Source organism: Saccoglossus kowalevskii, chromosome 14 (assembly GCF_978046115.1).
Source record: "Saccoglossus kowalevskii chromosome 14, keSacKowa6.1, whole genome shotgun sequence".
Classification (NCBI taxonomy): Eukaryota; Metazoa; Hemichordata; class Enteropneusta; family Harrimaniidae; genus Saccoglossus; species Saccoglossus kowalevskii.
The window spans coordinates 36,481,253-36,497,763 of record NC_140654.1 but is presented as its reverse complement, the minus strand read 5'-3'; the positions used below and the strand labels follow the sequence as shown (position 1 = coordinate 36,497,763).

Sequence of the window (16,511 nt, the reverse complement as noted above, 5' to 3'; positions counted from 1 at the left end):
CGACTTTGTCTATGGAGGTACGCAGGGCTGTGGTTGGGACATCTATCAACCGAACGCGTCCCCGTAAACACAGCACTGTACGCAGGGCTACATCGGTGACCAGCCATTCTTTGAACTCCGTCTTCCAGCTTGGAACGATTTTGCGAGTACGTTTTGACTGGTCATACTCCTTATTTGCCGCAATTCTATCGATGCTCGACTTCTGTTTCTTTGTTGGAGGGTCTATCCCCAAAAAACGATACATGTTGTACGCGAAATGAAAACTTTGTAAACAAACTACTCAACGATAGAACTGGTCAGGGGTCACCGGAAGTGTCACTGCACCATGGGAGATAGGACCTGACCCGAGGTCACGTACCTATTATTATGTTAATAAGTCAATGGATTCCGTGTTGTGGGTTGAGAATGCGTGTCGGCAAGTCGCGATGTGCGACGGCAATGCAATATTTTCATAGTTTTGGCTGATCACGTTTCTGTTTAAAATGTTTAGAGCACATATAAAGAATGGTAGCTTGTTTTTATTTTAATTTCGGCGGAAGAATGTGGTAACATGTTACCCGACCACCGGACAGGGAAGTTTGAAATTCAACCAGTCCGATACGAAAGTTACCCGTCTCGGGCGTGCGGACGGGCAGGAATTTCCTACACTGGTTCAACACATTCGTTTTTTCTCTAAGATTGGACCAAACCATTGCAAAAGGAAAGCTAATTCTTCTTGCCCATATACCATAAGCCTGGTAACATCATCTGGCTATGCATCATGATTGAACAGCACAGACAAACAGTAGACAGCTTTAGCTGGCCCCTCTGCATTTGCTGTACCCAACAAGTTGTCAAATCGTGTTTTCAGAGCATGTACGGTTTCATCACATGTGTTATTTATGTCAGCTTGTAACTGTGTCATTATTTGAGTTGGGCGTCCTTTTAGTTTGATTTCTTGGAAAGTAACTTGCTCCAATTCGTCATCTGTACTGGCATCATCCTCATTTATTTGTTCAGTGTTCATTATTTCCTTAAACTTCTCCAGGGAACCATTTTCAACAGGCTGCATTTTCATTAACTCAACTGTCGCGATACACGATTTAACAGCTTGTATTGCCTGAGTGAGAATCACGTCATTTGTTTGTAGAGTGCGACTCAACGTTGCAATCTCCGAAAATAAATCTAACAAAAAATGACAAAATGCAGCGAATTTCAGGGTTGTCATTGTACGTACAACTTTTGTAGCCCGACCTTTGATGTCCGCGTTCTGTGTTGTTGAAGCAAGATGTTCACTGTGGGCTAATACAGCGGCGTACTGACCTGCCGAAGTTGGATTGTTTTTATCGACTTGTTTCGTTGATAGAAAAATACGTAACGCTCGTTCCACGTTTGGCGCCCATCTTGTACCAGTAAATGACTTTGGAGTATAAACATTCACCCCTAATTCCATAGCAAGAGATCCAAGTTCCCTGTAACTCTTGGGTGAATAATGGTATGTTTTCCATATCATATTCAAGACATCGTGTACATTCCTCACCATAGCAACGTTTTTTTGAACGGCTAACATCGCAAGTTCCAGGCGATGCGGCATGCAATGGATTGACACCAAATAGTTAGCCACGCCGTCACGAAGCAAAGTAGAGACACTTCTGTTTCTTCCCAGGTTTACTGCTGCCCCATCTGCGCAAAAACCAATTAATTTTGTGCTCCAACTTTCGTCAACATATTCACACAAAGCTTTGGTGGCACTCAGTACGCCATCTGCAAGTGCGTGTTCAACCTCATTTTGCCCGAGCAGATTCACTGTCGCCTTCCCATTTTTGTCGACATGTCGTACGTACACGATTTCGCATTCCTTTGCAGCGTTATCGGTGTCACCATCGATAAGAATGGAAATGTAGTTGGCATTTTTAATACTGCTCGATAACTCCCTTCTCATTCCATCTGCGATATTCGCTATAATTTCAGCGCACTTGTGTGTATTATCGTATGTTGGGTTTATGTCAACTCCATTTTTACGGTGAAGTAGCAGTAACTTTGGAAACATCGAATACGGCATTTCATGTTTAGCAATCATATATGCTTTGTTGAACTTAATTTTCAATTCAGCTACAGTTTTATCAACACTGTGGTCAGCTGATTTCCGGAATGCTTTGGCGAGTGAACTTGTTTCAACAGGTCCGGCAAAGAATTTATCACGTGCGTGAATGTGTCTTGATGAGGCGCTATGTTCGGTCAGACTTTCTTTTTTTTTCGACCAGTTTACCACGTTCTGAGGCATAATCTGTCTTCTCTCGTGTCGATCGACACCATTTACACCATACTCGATATATGTTGCCAGCCTCGAGTTGTCGGCCGCCTTCACTTGTGTCAACGTCTAACCACTCGAATTGCTCGATCCATCGCACAATTTTTCCATCTTGTTTTGGCTTCCGAGATTTTGATCGCGTACTCGTGCCCAAAATTGAATCCCATGCAATCTTTCGTTTTGTGGCTAGATGCGAGGATGTAGGATCTGATGTCCCGGTGTTAGTTGTTGGAATTTCGTTCTGCTCAACCGGCCGAAAGAAATTAGTAATCTGCTTATTCGCCATGTCTTGTTCGAGCGGAGAAAGCGACAGTGTGACTGAGATTATCGATGTTTCCAACGCGACTTGAGACTGAAAAACGCAGTCACATTAGCCAATGAAAATTATTTTGTTGACAATCAAAGAGTCGCCGACAGTGTAAACCGCCGTTCATTTAAAAAAAACTGTATGCCCGTATTTTGACTAGAAACAAAAACTGCCAATCACATATTTACAATGTTACTATTTTTTTTATTTTGGCTTATACGCTCTCAATTGCAACATGACACTTGCCATGCGCCTGAAACTAGACTTTCTGAGTACATCGTAAATTATTCAAAGATGCTCGGTATCTCGTCTAGTCTGACGCGTGCACGGCATGTTTCAGCTGCTTAAATTTTCACTCGCAAAATGCGAGTAGTTTCTGAAAACTGCAAGCTAAATGCGGATATTTAAAAGTTTTTACTCGCATAGACGTATTTTTTAGGCGCATTTGCGAGTAGGTACTCGCAACTTCCTAGGCTGGGCATGCAACAAATCGTGTAGATACCCTAACAAACATGTGTTATTATTTAACTGTTACTAAATTGTCATACATTTCGGAATATTCTGCTCTACTTTGGGAAAAAATAATTATCCCTATGAGTAAGTTTTTTTTATATTAGTAACCTGAGCCTAACACGAACATATCATGAACATAAAATAAAATGAAATGTGGATTTAGTTTGTAATAAAATACCAGTGAACCCACAGTCAGCTGGCGCACAAGTTATAATAAAATAAAAGCAATATTTAATACATGGAGGCCGCCTTCTTGAATACGACATGAAAAAAAATAATGTCTTTTATTTTAGTTTCATGCCGCATTCAAAATGGCGGTCACCATTTAGTGACATGGGCAAGCTTAAAAACAATTACTATACACCTCACATTAGCCCGGATTCGTAACGCTATGGGAAGCGCGCCCTCATGTCCACGCCCGGCCCAGCGCGTGCAGCTTTCATCAATAAAAACAAAATGCGTCATTCTAAATTACGTCGTGTGTTTAAGGTCATGCCGTCGTAAAATTGTAATTATACCTAAAGGGTGTATGATAAAATGCTTTATGAACTGGATAAACATTGGGTCGCATCCAGTCAACAAGGAATATAAACGTGCAAACGATATCCTGGAAAATTCGGACTAAAAACAAATATCAGTATAGCGTCTGTTGAGGCCAACCTAATTGAAAATATTGTTGGACTATGTATAATAATATTTGATTAATTAGTAATTTACCTTTTGTCTCACTGCTCCTCTTGACTGTCATTGCTTTTTTTTCATATAAAATAAATTTATTTACCATGGAAGGTTCACATGGCATTGTTTTTTTTCTTAATAATATTATTTTTTATTATGAATGTGTATATTACCTCCATGTACTCACTACAAATACCACCCATATTCTATTATTTCTAAATCACCATTCACCATACAATAATGGAAATCCAAAACTATAGGTCCTACTTATACATACTTATACTTTATTAAACACGTAAAATTCCCCAGGAGGAATTAAAATGGTTACATTTACACTAAACAAAACTAGACTAATAATACAAAACATTGAGACTAAAGTAAAAAAAAACATGAATAGTAATAAATCCCACTAACAGCAATAATAAAGGTAGAAGAAACCATTGTTAAAAAATTAATAATAATAATGATGCGTTAATGCATTAAGGGTTAAAAATTTTGGAGGTGTTCCTGTCTTAAGTCGAGGGCAGTTTTAATGAATTGTCCGAGTGTGATATGAAATGAGGTAAAATTATAACTCATTGTCAGTGCAAATTGTTCATTAATTGTAAAATTATCAAAATTATTAATTTGTTTCTTACATTTCTCAAATATTGATTTTCTTTGGTCATTGTAAAATGGACAAGTTATGATGAAATGTTGTTCGTCTTCTATTTGGTTTTTTTGTGCAAAGTTCACATACTCTTTCTTTTACAGGTGCTTTTGGTTTGGAATGTCGTCCTGTTTCTATTTTTAAATTGTGGTTGCTTAGTCGAAATTTACATAATGCTTACAGTGTTGATGAGTTCCTTTGTGATACCATACAGAGTAGGATTTCCAAATATAACTCTCATTACATGCTAATTTACCAAGTTCAAAATTTTATATCTGATAATGGAAATCCAAACTAGTCCTGATTCACGGTGTTGATGAGCTCATTCGTCCCACCATCATTATCTACTTCATACTGGCCCAATACAGTCAGAATTCCAAGTTTTTTTAGTCATAGAGTGTTGGAAATCCAACCTCATCAACCGGTATGTGGTGAGATAAGCTAGGCCATATTTTATTTAGTAGCCATAACTGCCTGCATTTCCAGAATTTTTTTTCCCATACTCGTCTGGATTTCTGGATTCTGTTTTTCCATATATAGTTGGAAATCCGGGGTATTTTCCCCATCATACAGTGCTGGAAATCCGACCTCATCAACAGAGGGGTGCAGATATAAACTGGAATGGCCCATTCTGGTTTCAAGCTATGCGGACATCTCTTGTTGTCAAGGGGTTATGTAATAAAGTCAATCCCTTGCCTATGTTATTAGACAGAAGAAATTACAACTCGATCAATGTACCTTCATAATACTAAGATATTAACAGATGGTATTAAATCATTAGTGCGGTACAGTCGTGGCGATTTCATGTAAATAATAAACGATTTGTTTTGCATGCTCAGTGGCTTTGGATCACTCAATTATTTTAACACTACAAAAATTAATTGATATCCAGACGATTACGATTTGTAGGCCTCCATAAAAATTATGTAGCTATCCATGGTCGCACTATAAACACAGAACTAAAAAAACATGACAGCATAATTTGTTACCGTTTGATGACAGGGGTCACATTAACGACACACATATACAGTACTACACTCTTTGGGACATAGAGAAATATGCGATACAGAAAAAAACGTGTGATGCGTACAGTAGGAAAATACAGTTGATCTTTGCAAATTACAGAACTCTCGTTGACATCGACAAAGACATAATTAACCGGACTGAAAATGACGATCTCGAGACGTCACTGAATTTGATGACTACCTCAACGCGGTCTACGGAGAAAACAGATCAGCGAGGCAAATAGTTACCTAGGACTTTGAAAACAAAGGTACGACAACTTGTATATCAGCTGCTTCAGTTCAGCGACTTCAATTTCATCACACACGGACTTTAAAACAAAGATACAACGATTTGTGTATCGAAACGCAGCTACTGAGAATGAATGTGCATTCAACGCCACAAGTTTTTTGTTGCCCTATGACCTGACCAATAACATACATTCTTACTGGTTGCAAACGATTGTAACTGTAATGCGCCAATCAACACCGCTCTTATGGCAGTGTTAGACTGAAAAAAACGTTGATATTAAGTGGGCGTGTAGTTTGTCAATCAATATTGCTTAGCCAATCAGAATTCATCTTCCGAGCCAGTGCAGATCAACTGCGGTTTTTCAGTTCTTTTCGGTAGTTTACACGATTTTTCAGTTGTTTTCTGTTGTCTCACGGTTTTCCAGTTGTTTTCGGTTGTCTCACGGTTTTTCAGTTGTTATCGGTTGTTTCAGAGTTTTTCAGTTGTTTTCGGTTGTCTCAGGGTTTTTCAGTTGTTTTCGGTTGTCTCAGGGTTTTCCAGTTGTTTTCGGTTTTCTCACGGATTTCAGTTGTTTTCGGTTGTCTCACGTTTTTTCAGTTGTTTTCCGTTGTCTCAGAGTTTTCCAGTTGTTTTCGGTTGTCTCAGGGTTTTCCAATTGTTTTCGGTTGTCTCAAGGTTTTCCAGTTGTTTTCGGTTGTCTCGCGGTTTTTCAGTTGTTTTCGATTGTCTCACGGTTTTTCAGTTGTTTTCGGTTGTCTCACGGCTTTTCAGTTGTTTTCGGTTGTCTCACGGCTTTTCAGTTGTTTTCGGTTGTCTCAGGGTTTTTCAGTTGTTTTTGGTTGTCTCACGGTTTTCCAGTTGTTTTCGGTTGTCTCAGGGTTTTTCAGTTGTTTTCGGTTGTCTCACGGTTTTTCAGTTGTTTCGGTTGTCTCAGGGTTTTCCAGTTGTTTTCGGTTGTCTCACAGTTTTTCAGTTGTTTTCGGTTGTCTCAGGGTTTTCCAGTTGTTTTCGGTTGTCTCACAGTTTTTCAGTTGTTTTCGGTTGTCTCAGGGTTTTCCAGTTGTTTTCGGTTGTCTCAGGGTTTTCCAGTTGTTTTCGGTTGTCTCACGGTTTTTCAGTTGTTTCGGTTGTCTCAGGGTTTTCCAGTTGTTTTCGGTTGTCTCAGGGTTTTTCAGTTGTTTTCGGTTGTCTCAGGGTTTTCCAGTTGTTTTCGGTTGTCTCAGGGTTTTCCAGTTGTTTTCGGTTGTCTCACGGTTTTTCTGTTGTTTTTGGTTGTCTCACGGTTTTTCAGTTGTTTTTGGTTGTCTCAGGGTTTTTCAGTTGTTTTCGGTTGTCTCAGGGTTTTTCAGTTGTTTTCGGTTGTCTCACGGTTTTTCAGTTGTTTTCGGTTGTCTCAGGGTTTTCCAGTTGTTTTCGGTTGTCTCACGGTTTTTCAGTTGTTTTCGGTTGTCTCACGGTTTTTCAGTTGTTTTTGGTTGCCTCACGGTTTTCATCTATAGGTTTTTAGTTGTTTACGTATTCTCCGATAAAAATGGATAATAACTTCTAATAAATAACTTAGACAATAATATTAGAGACTATTTTTAAAACACAGAAAAATGAAGTGAGTGTATGAACCCAATGTAATATGAATGTTATAAAATCACACAGAGCATACAATCACAGAGCATAAGAGACCACAGTAAATTTTCATTAGTCGCGTCACAACATTCCTAAGACAAGAATTATCGAAGAATCACCAAGAATTTATGGATGTGAGGAGTTAGTGTAGTACTAGTAATTATCAAAATTAGATTTCCCGATTATCCGATAATGAATCTAATGCCAATGTCACGCATTCATGATAATAAATATGCTAATGTTTGCCAATTCAAGGTCCTTCAATAGTATTTTGATAAGATCGTGGAGCTCTTGAGAAAATTACATATCCTGCCCTTGATAGAGCGAAATAATTCTACCCACATACAACAGAAACCAATGTATTGTTTATCTGCATTATAAACAATACATTGACTATTAAACAGACTGACAATTATTGTATTTTCAACCACACATATTTATTCATTACCAAGCGACAGTTGCGCATCGGTATCAAAATAACATGAAGAATTATGGGCTGACGACAGAGGAAACTTAACGTGTGGGGAAATGTTTGAAATTAGACCCATTGGTAATTGTTTGGGACCCACAAGAAGATTCCTTACAAGTTGCCATGGATTAGGATTAAAATTAAATTAAAAGGTTATGGTTAAAATAAGTGCGTGGACCATTATCTAATCAGGTCATTAATTCAAAACTGTACAGTTGTTTATCTGGCATGAACGTATTTGTATCAACTTTGTTATCTGACACAAAAAAATGAAAGCAGTTAAGACAAAAGAAACGTCGGATAAAACTCCTTGGGGCCAAGCACTTGCGTTCATGATTGGCTGAAAGTTGGGTGCAGTTGTTGTTATGCAAAACGAGGCATAAGTGTCAAACTTAGTGTCTAAACTTTGGCATTCCACATTTCTAATGTTCATATTATTGGCAATATAATTTACAATCAGGTCAGTGGTGGTTTCCGGACCCAGTCTGGGAATAAACACACTCATCCGTTTCTGCACTACAGACATTTGACCACCTTTGCGAGTTCCGATAACGACATTACGTGCGCTGGGATCTGGACGAATGCAAGTGCGAACCCGAGTGTCATCCCGTGGTTTGCGTCTAATTTTATAAGTCGGATCGGGTTGTTTGGTATTAGTGGGTTCGTTTAGCCCGTTAGTGACAGCATCAGTATAACTGCGATGTCTCTGACGGTGATGACGTCTGCCTTGCATTATAAAGCCCGAGTTATCTGGCGGATTAGTGTTGATCACAGTCTTTGTCACACATTTCTCCCCATTTAGACTAACTTGATCATTAGCATTACGTAACTCATTACTTCGAATACACGGCGTTAATGGCGGTTGAATGTCATTAAGGAGACGAGCTTGTTTTTTTCAAAGTGATCACTGACTTGCGAGTTGTTATCAACAGAGTTGATAGGTCGACGTGATCAATATTTATAGGTGGTATATCACCGCTTGGGTGAATCAGTAGTATATCACCCGAATATATTAAAAAGATTACACTTGTCCGGACAGTTACGCGACACTTTTGTTTACGAGGCGTCTGTTTTTGTACGTCATAGGGGTCAAATTGCGTGAATATATAATTAATTGAACATAGCTGCTTCACGTCACCATTTAGTTTTCGTAAGGTGGAACTAGTTTCGGTTCGTTAGATTGAACTAGTCTCAGTTCATACCACTGATATTTTCTTTCTCAATGGAGTGTTTTGCTGCACCCGTAATTGTTGTATAAATCCCTACATTTTACCCCCACCCCGTACTCGCCACATTTTATCACTCGTACTCGCTAAATTACCTCCGTGTACTCACTACAAATACCACCCATATTCGCTACAAATACCATCCGTACTCGCTACAAATACCATCCGTACTCGCTACAAATGTCACCCGTACTCGCTACAAATGTCACCCGTACTCGCTATTTTCTGAAAAGTACGACCCGTACTTGGCTCATTTTGGTACATTTATATACCTCGCCTGAAGGTAGTATCATGATTTAAATTTGCATGTATTTAGCAGAGATCGCTCCAGCGGTCATTGCGGCTTCCAATGGTGACCGCTAGATAATCCGCATCTGCTTACAATTTATCACGATAACGTTCATGGCATCTTATTGAGATTTATCAAAGGACAACTGGCGGTTATAATTGTCGAATACGGAATGTTAGTTGAAATAACAAGACGCCAATAAATATGATAGTTATGTCCTGGTATCCGGGGCAATTAATCTAACATTATGGCGTGTTAAATACTTTGCGTGATTGGCTACATGTGTGAAGGCCACGCCCTACAGTCTTAACTTCTCTGTAATTGGTTAAGTCAGTCGGGGTGCGGCCGAAAAGCAACACGGCTGAGACCAAATGTAACCAAAGACACTAGTGTCTTTGATGTAACACATTTCGATTCTCTGTGTGTCTTTGTTTGATTGAATGGGTGGCGAACGTCCCGATCACCGGTTACCTGACTCGATAATTAAGCCATCGGTACAAATATATTAGACATGAATTGCTCACAGAAATTACATTAACTAACGCAGGAGATAAATTGAGTAATTATATATTTTTGATGAGCAACAAGGACTCCAAGGCAATTAAATGTATGGGGACCTATCTACTTAAAGCCATGGAGTACAGAAAACTTTAACGTATCTATTTATATTGTATTGTAATTGTGTTGTGTATAGATATATTTATTGCTTTTTTACCAGAAGAAATATTGTAATTTCTAAGGATGCAATAAAACTTGATTATTATTAGTAGTAGCATCAACATACGGCATTAATGGGCAAGTGTCATTGAGTGACAATCCCTTTGTTTTATACCTCATTTATTAAGGTTTCAGCATAAAGTAACACGTTATCATTATAGCAAGAAAACAAGAATTTCGTTTGTCCAGGTTGTATAATGGATTCTATAATTAATAAACCATGGGTAATTTTGTAAAGTGTACCTTTTATTACCGGTAAAATGTGCACACCAATAACATGATAAAAACCTCAAATACAACTGTAGTACACATACAGAGTAAACAAAATTATCAAGAGTTATTTTGGATTACCGGTAGTTAAAATTTTGCCAACATGATGTAATTTTATATATAATTGGTGGTGGAAATTACCAAGCCATTTTATAAAATAGTGAACAAATTAAATATTTTCGTAAATAACACTAACCGTGGAATAAACCCATCATTGTCGCTGATGGAATATTTTATATTGCAATTTCTTAATTTTATTTTGTTTTACTGCAACACATTAGTGATACAGTGACCCCTCGCTAAATTGCGACATATCTGGGTTCGTGAAGTGGGGGGGGGGGGGTTCATGCGTTGAAAACTGATAAATAGCAATAATACACACATGTGTTCCTGTGAAAGGACTGGCCAAGAAATATTTTGACGCCCTCGTCAAGGTCAATTGTAAGGTGTATGTGGTAGTTTATGCTGCACTAACCCTGAATCCAGGAAAAGCAGAAGAATATACAGGCCTCCCCCTATTGGTGATTTTTTGTGCTTTTTCCGGATTTCGCGAGCTATAACCCAATATAATATGTTCATGGTTTATGCATGATCTACCACATACACTTTACAAACATAGTTGAACTCTGGCGACCTTGCCCTTTGTTATATAATATAATTCCCTTTATCATAGTTTGTTTCAATATAAATATGCATTGTCATAATTAATTTTGAATACAAACAAGTTTTGGGGTTGAAACAGTGGGGAATCAGTCTATCGAATGTCCTTAAAAGATGTAAATATCTTACAAAAACATTGGTGCCTTATTTGTTTAATTATTTTAAGGGACATAATGTCCAGCTTTATTCAGATATTTTAGTATAAAAACAAATGCCTCATCGCAGAAAAAAAAGTGCTGCACTTAGACATGAATAGATAACAAAGAATCTTAGCTGGCTTTTGTCCAAGTATTTTGTACAGGTGTCTGTCAAAAATTTATGATTCACTGAGACAGATATGAACTGCCTCATTGTGTGACTACTGTATTGTATGAAAAGTAAAAAAAAACATCCTCTATGAATAGCTATCATGTTGCAAGCTCTGCTTTGTATGCAAATCCATTTAAATAGTTAGCTGGTGTCCAGTGGAGGGAGAAGTCAACAGTACTGTTGCCTCCTGAGAATCTACATCTTCAAACACTGAAATCTTTGTTTTTGAAGTGTGTTTTTAAACTAGTACTATAAAAACTATCATTCTGTTCTAATAGCGGAAACATATTCCTGTGAATTTTCATTTGTCGAATGAACTGTTTGTCAAATACAAAATACATATATTTTAGTACAATTTTCATGTACATGTGGATGCAACATTTTGCTTTTTATGTATTTTTTATGTATTGATTTTATAACTTTGAACTAAACAGATTTTTTATTAGCTTCAGATCTTGATCAAAGTTTGGCACCCAGTTCATAGGAGTGCTTGTATTGATTTTCTGTAAAGATTTTATTGGTAGGTTTGCGAATGTGTATCAGAAAAATCTCTCCATGAGTTGGTTTTGAAACCCAGTATAGTAATCCCATGAGATTTGGGGGATACATTACCAAGGATATTATTACAAGATAAATGATTTGCTTCATTGTACACATACAACAATGCATATGAGATCAGTGACCTTTGATGTATATCACCAGTGATTAGTCAAGTAGAATAGATCAAAATATTTTATCAGATTTTCTCAATTTTTGCATGATATTTTAATACAGAACATCTGTTGTTCAAACTCGAGGAAGACTTTATACTGATAAATAAGTTGACCAAGTTTGATTAAGTATACGTCATTTTTAGCTCTGCTGACGACTTTGTCGAGCGTAGCTTATCATATGAGTCATTGTCAGTCGTCGTCCATGTCAATGTTTTATTTTTCCGACCTCTTCTTGAAAAAAGTCTGAATGCTTTGATGATACTTGGTGTAGACCTCCTTTAGATTTGTTCATTTCATGAGGATATATTTTTGTCATTTTTGATAAAAAGTGATATTTTCGACTTTTTGATAAAAACCGCAAATCCAATTGCTTTGATATTACATATATAGGTACTACATGTGGACCTCTCTCAGATTTGTTCATTTTGTAATGATATATCTTTAATTTTGGTGAATATTTTTGTCATTTTTGTTAAAAAGTGATATTTTCGACTTCTTGTTAAAAATCGTGAGTCGAATTGCTTTGATACTACATATATAGGTACATGTACTAAATATGGCCCTCACTCAGATTTGTGAAATTATTTTGCAAATAAGATTGTGATGTTCTATATTTTTTATTTTTTGTACATGCTATCAGCTGACCACGAACAAAACATATACAGGGTTTGGATCCAGGTTCTAATTTCTATTTTTAGTCCCTGTGCGGACACCGTTTAAAAAACTGGGATACAAAGTCATCTTATAATAGTGGGCAGATTTTTTGATTCAATAATTTTTCACTGATTGTCGGCCATTTTATACCCAGAAAATTGTCAACATGTCATCAACTGTTTTTTAGACAAGCCTGAGTCAATTTGTTTTATACCTGATATGAAGATTGTATATGTTGGGTTACTGATGCACATCATTTCAAAATGGCTGACTGGGTGGCCATGTTGGTCATAAAAATTCACTGAACTCAGCTTTTTTTCAGACATTCAAGATAATGGGTTACTGATGCATGTCACTTTTTTCATGTTTCGATTCTAATAATTCCTCTTACTCAGTAATGATGCCCTGCAAAAATGAAATACTTCTTTTTTTATATGAAAAAAAACATAAAATTTGAACTTGTTTATCGGAGAAATTATTTTTGATCACTCAATCACTTCGGTGAAAAATACAGACCCGCCATGATAGTTGTGACGCATTAGTTGACTGGCATGTTGTCCTTTGACCCGGTGGGTCAAAAACGCCTTTAACCAATCTGAATGTCGCATTGTAATGCCGGTAGAACCAAAAGTTTTCCGAATGATCGTACAAGATCAGTTTCACATTCTAAATTAATGTAGAGGTATAAATCGCACAATATGAACTATTAATAGAAAATATTACTATATACAAAATATCGCAAGGAGCTTCGGTAATACGTATATTATTTGTAGTTGATCCAATCCGAGAAAAAAATTACATAATACTGGTACACCCCAAATATGTGAGCAATTGGGTCAAAGTAGCCATTTCTCAATGCGTTATTTGGTTAACTTCATAATTTTGGGGATATCTGTCATGATGAGCAAAGATCAAGCCATCTACATCTCAAATATCTAAGCAATTGGGCCAAAACAGCAAGTTCTTAAGGGGCACAGTCGCTATCTTTTATCTTGGATGGCCAATGAGAAGCCGAGCTTCCTAAGTGCTAGAGTTGCCTCACAAGATATGTTGAATAAATGTTATTTGGGGTGATCTTATTACAGCTCTTTCAGGAACAGCATCGGCATTGCAACCTAGACAATTCAGGTGTTACCACTGTGGCACCAAGAGAGATTTGTTTTGTCTAAGGAGACTTAACTTACATAAACATACTGTGGAATACTTTATTTTTGCTGGAATTAATTTTCGCTGAAAAGGCTTTTCGGGCATTTTGTATGGAATTTATTTTCACTGATTTTTGATGAGTTTAATGTAAAATATAGGAAAAAAAATATATTCACTGAATTTTATTTTCACGGAATCATCCCTTCAGCGAAAATAGCGAAAATAAAGTATTCTACAGTACTGTCTATATTGATATATATTATATTGATGTATAGTCAATGGGCATTATAAATACTGGTAGTCGCTGAATGTTGTGGTGTGAAATGGAATGGCTCACATTAAAGGTATGATTAAATGGCATGAGTCAAATGTTGAGGTGTGATATGGCATTATGATTAGTCAAATGCTGGCCTGCAAAATGGAATCGCTCTAATAGGCATGCATTCAATCCCATAAAGAATTTAAATAATCTAAACATTGTTGAGGTATTGGTGTCCTTGTGGTTACTGCAATAGCTTGTGTTAAGTAACCCTTGCCCATGAACCAGTCATAGCACAAATTAACCAGAATTTGTGTTAGTTATGCAAATCAGCTACTGTCTGTCTTGTAGGTTATTTTGAAAAAAACATTAATCATATCACAAATTAACCAGAATTTTTGTTAGTTATGCAAATCAGCTACTGTCTGTCTTGTAGGTTATTTTGAAAAAAACATTAATCATATCATAAAGTACACACACACCAAGACATTATTTATGACATCACAAAACAAAATGAAAGATAAGAAACTCTCTACCCCAGCGATGAACCTGTAACTGTGTCATACTAGAATCACAGGACACAATATCCAGTATTTTTTTCAATCCCACTTCCTGTGTAGTGTTTGCCTGTTTGCCATCTGTTTACATTACAGAGCAAACTCTTCCCTGCTTTCTTAGTTACAATCTTGTTGTCAAGAGGTTATGTAACATCCAAGGTATCACTGAGACATTGGGCCATTCCAGTTTATATCTGCACCCCCCCCCCTGTTGATGAGTTTGTGTGTTTACTTCATACAGGGTATAATTTCTATGGGTGTATAAGTCATACAAAGTTTTATTTCTAAATCACCATTCACCATACAATAATGGAAATCCAAAACTATAGGTCCTACTTATACATACTTATACTTTATTAAACACGTAAAATTCCCCAGGAGGAATTAAAATGGTTACATTTACACTAAACAAAACTAGACTAATAATACAAAACATTGAGACTAAAGTAAAAAAAAACATGAATAGTAATAAATCCCACTAACAGCAATAATAAAGGTAGAAGAAACCATTATTAAAAAATTAATAATAATAATGATGCGTTAATGCATTAAGGGTTAAAAATTTTGGAGGTGTTCCTGTCTTAAGTCGAGGGCAGTTTTAATGAAATGTCCGAGTGTGATATGAAATGAGGTAAAATTATAACTCATTGTCAGTGCAAATTGTTCATTAATTGTAAAATTATCAAAATTATTAATTTGTTTCTTACATTTCTCAAATATTGATTTTCTTTGGTCATTGTAAAATGGACAAGTCATGATGAAATGTTGTTCGTCTTCTATTTGGTTTTTTGTGCAAAGTTCACATACTCTTTCTTTTACAGGTGTTTTTGGTTTGGAATGTCGTCCTGTTTCTATTTTTAAATTGTGGTTGCTTAGTCGAAATTTACATAATGCTTACAGTGTTGATGAGTTCCTTTGTGATACCATACAGAGTAGGATTTCCAAATATAACTCTCATTACATGCTAATTTACCAAGTTCAAAATTTTATATCTGATAATGGAAATCCAAACTAGTCCTGATTCACGGTGTTGATGAGCTCATTCGTCCCACCATCATTATCTATTTCATACTGGCCCAATACAGTCAGAATTCCAAGTTTTTTTAGTCATAGAGTGTTGGAAATCCAACCTCATCAACCGGTATGTGGTGAGATAAGCTAGGCCATATTTTATTTAGTAGCCATAACTGCCTGCATTTCCAGAATTTTTTTTCCCATACTCGTCTGGATTTCTGGATTCTGTTTTTCCATATATAGTTGGAAATCCGGGGTATTTTCCCCATCATACAGTGCTGGAAATCCGACCTCATCAACAGAGGGGTGCAGATATAAACTGGAATGGCCCATTCTGGTTTCAAGCTATGCGGACATCTCTTGTTGTCAAGGGGTTATGTAATAAAGTCAATCACTTGCCTATGTTATTAGACAGAAGAAATTACAACTCGACCAATGTACCTTCATAATACTAAGATATTAACAGATGGTATTAAATCATAGGTGTTGATTAGTGCGGTACAGTCGTGGCGATTTCATGTAAATAATAAACGATTTGTTTTGCATGCTCAGTGGCTTTGGATCACTCAATTATTTTAACACTACAAAAATTAATTGATATCCAGACGATTACGATTTGTAGGCCTCCATAAAAATTATGTAGCTATCCATGGTCGCACTATAAACACAGAACTAAAAAAACATGACAGCATAATTTGTTACCGTTTGATGACAGGGGTCACATTAACGACACACATATACAGTACTACACTCTTTGGGACATAGAGAAATATGCGATACAGAAAAAAACGTGTGATGCGTACAGTAGGAAAATACAGTTGATCTTTGCAAATTACAGAACTCTCGTTGACATCGACAAAGACATAATTAACCGGACTGAAAATGACGATCTCGAGACGTCACTGAATTTGATGACT

At 36.8% G+C, this 16,511-nt stretch overlaps 1 protein-coding gene across 1 annotated transcript; it reads right to left on the bottom strand.

Moving 5' to 3' along the window:
- Window positions 1-751: 751 nt before the first annotated feature.
- LOC146734703 (zinc finger protein 862-like) lies at window positions 752-2,263 on the bottom strand. The gene has a single exon (XM_085507609.1). The coding sequence runs from the start codon at window positions 2,261-2,263 to the stop codon at window positions 752-754; it is 1,512 nt and encodes a 503-aa protein (XP_085363735.1).
- Between the last annotated feature and the right edge of the window lie 14,248 nt (window positions 2,264-16,511).

Coding starts and splice junctions, on each gene's coding strand:
- LOC146734703 (XM_085507609.1), bottom strand. CDS start 2,263: ATGCCTCAGAACGTGGTAAACTGGTCGAAAAAAAAAGAAAGTCTGACC.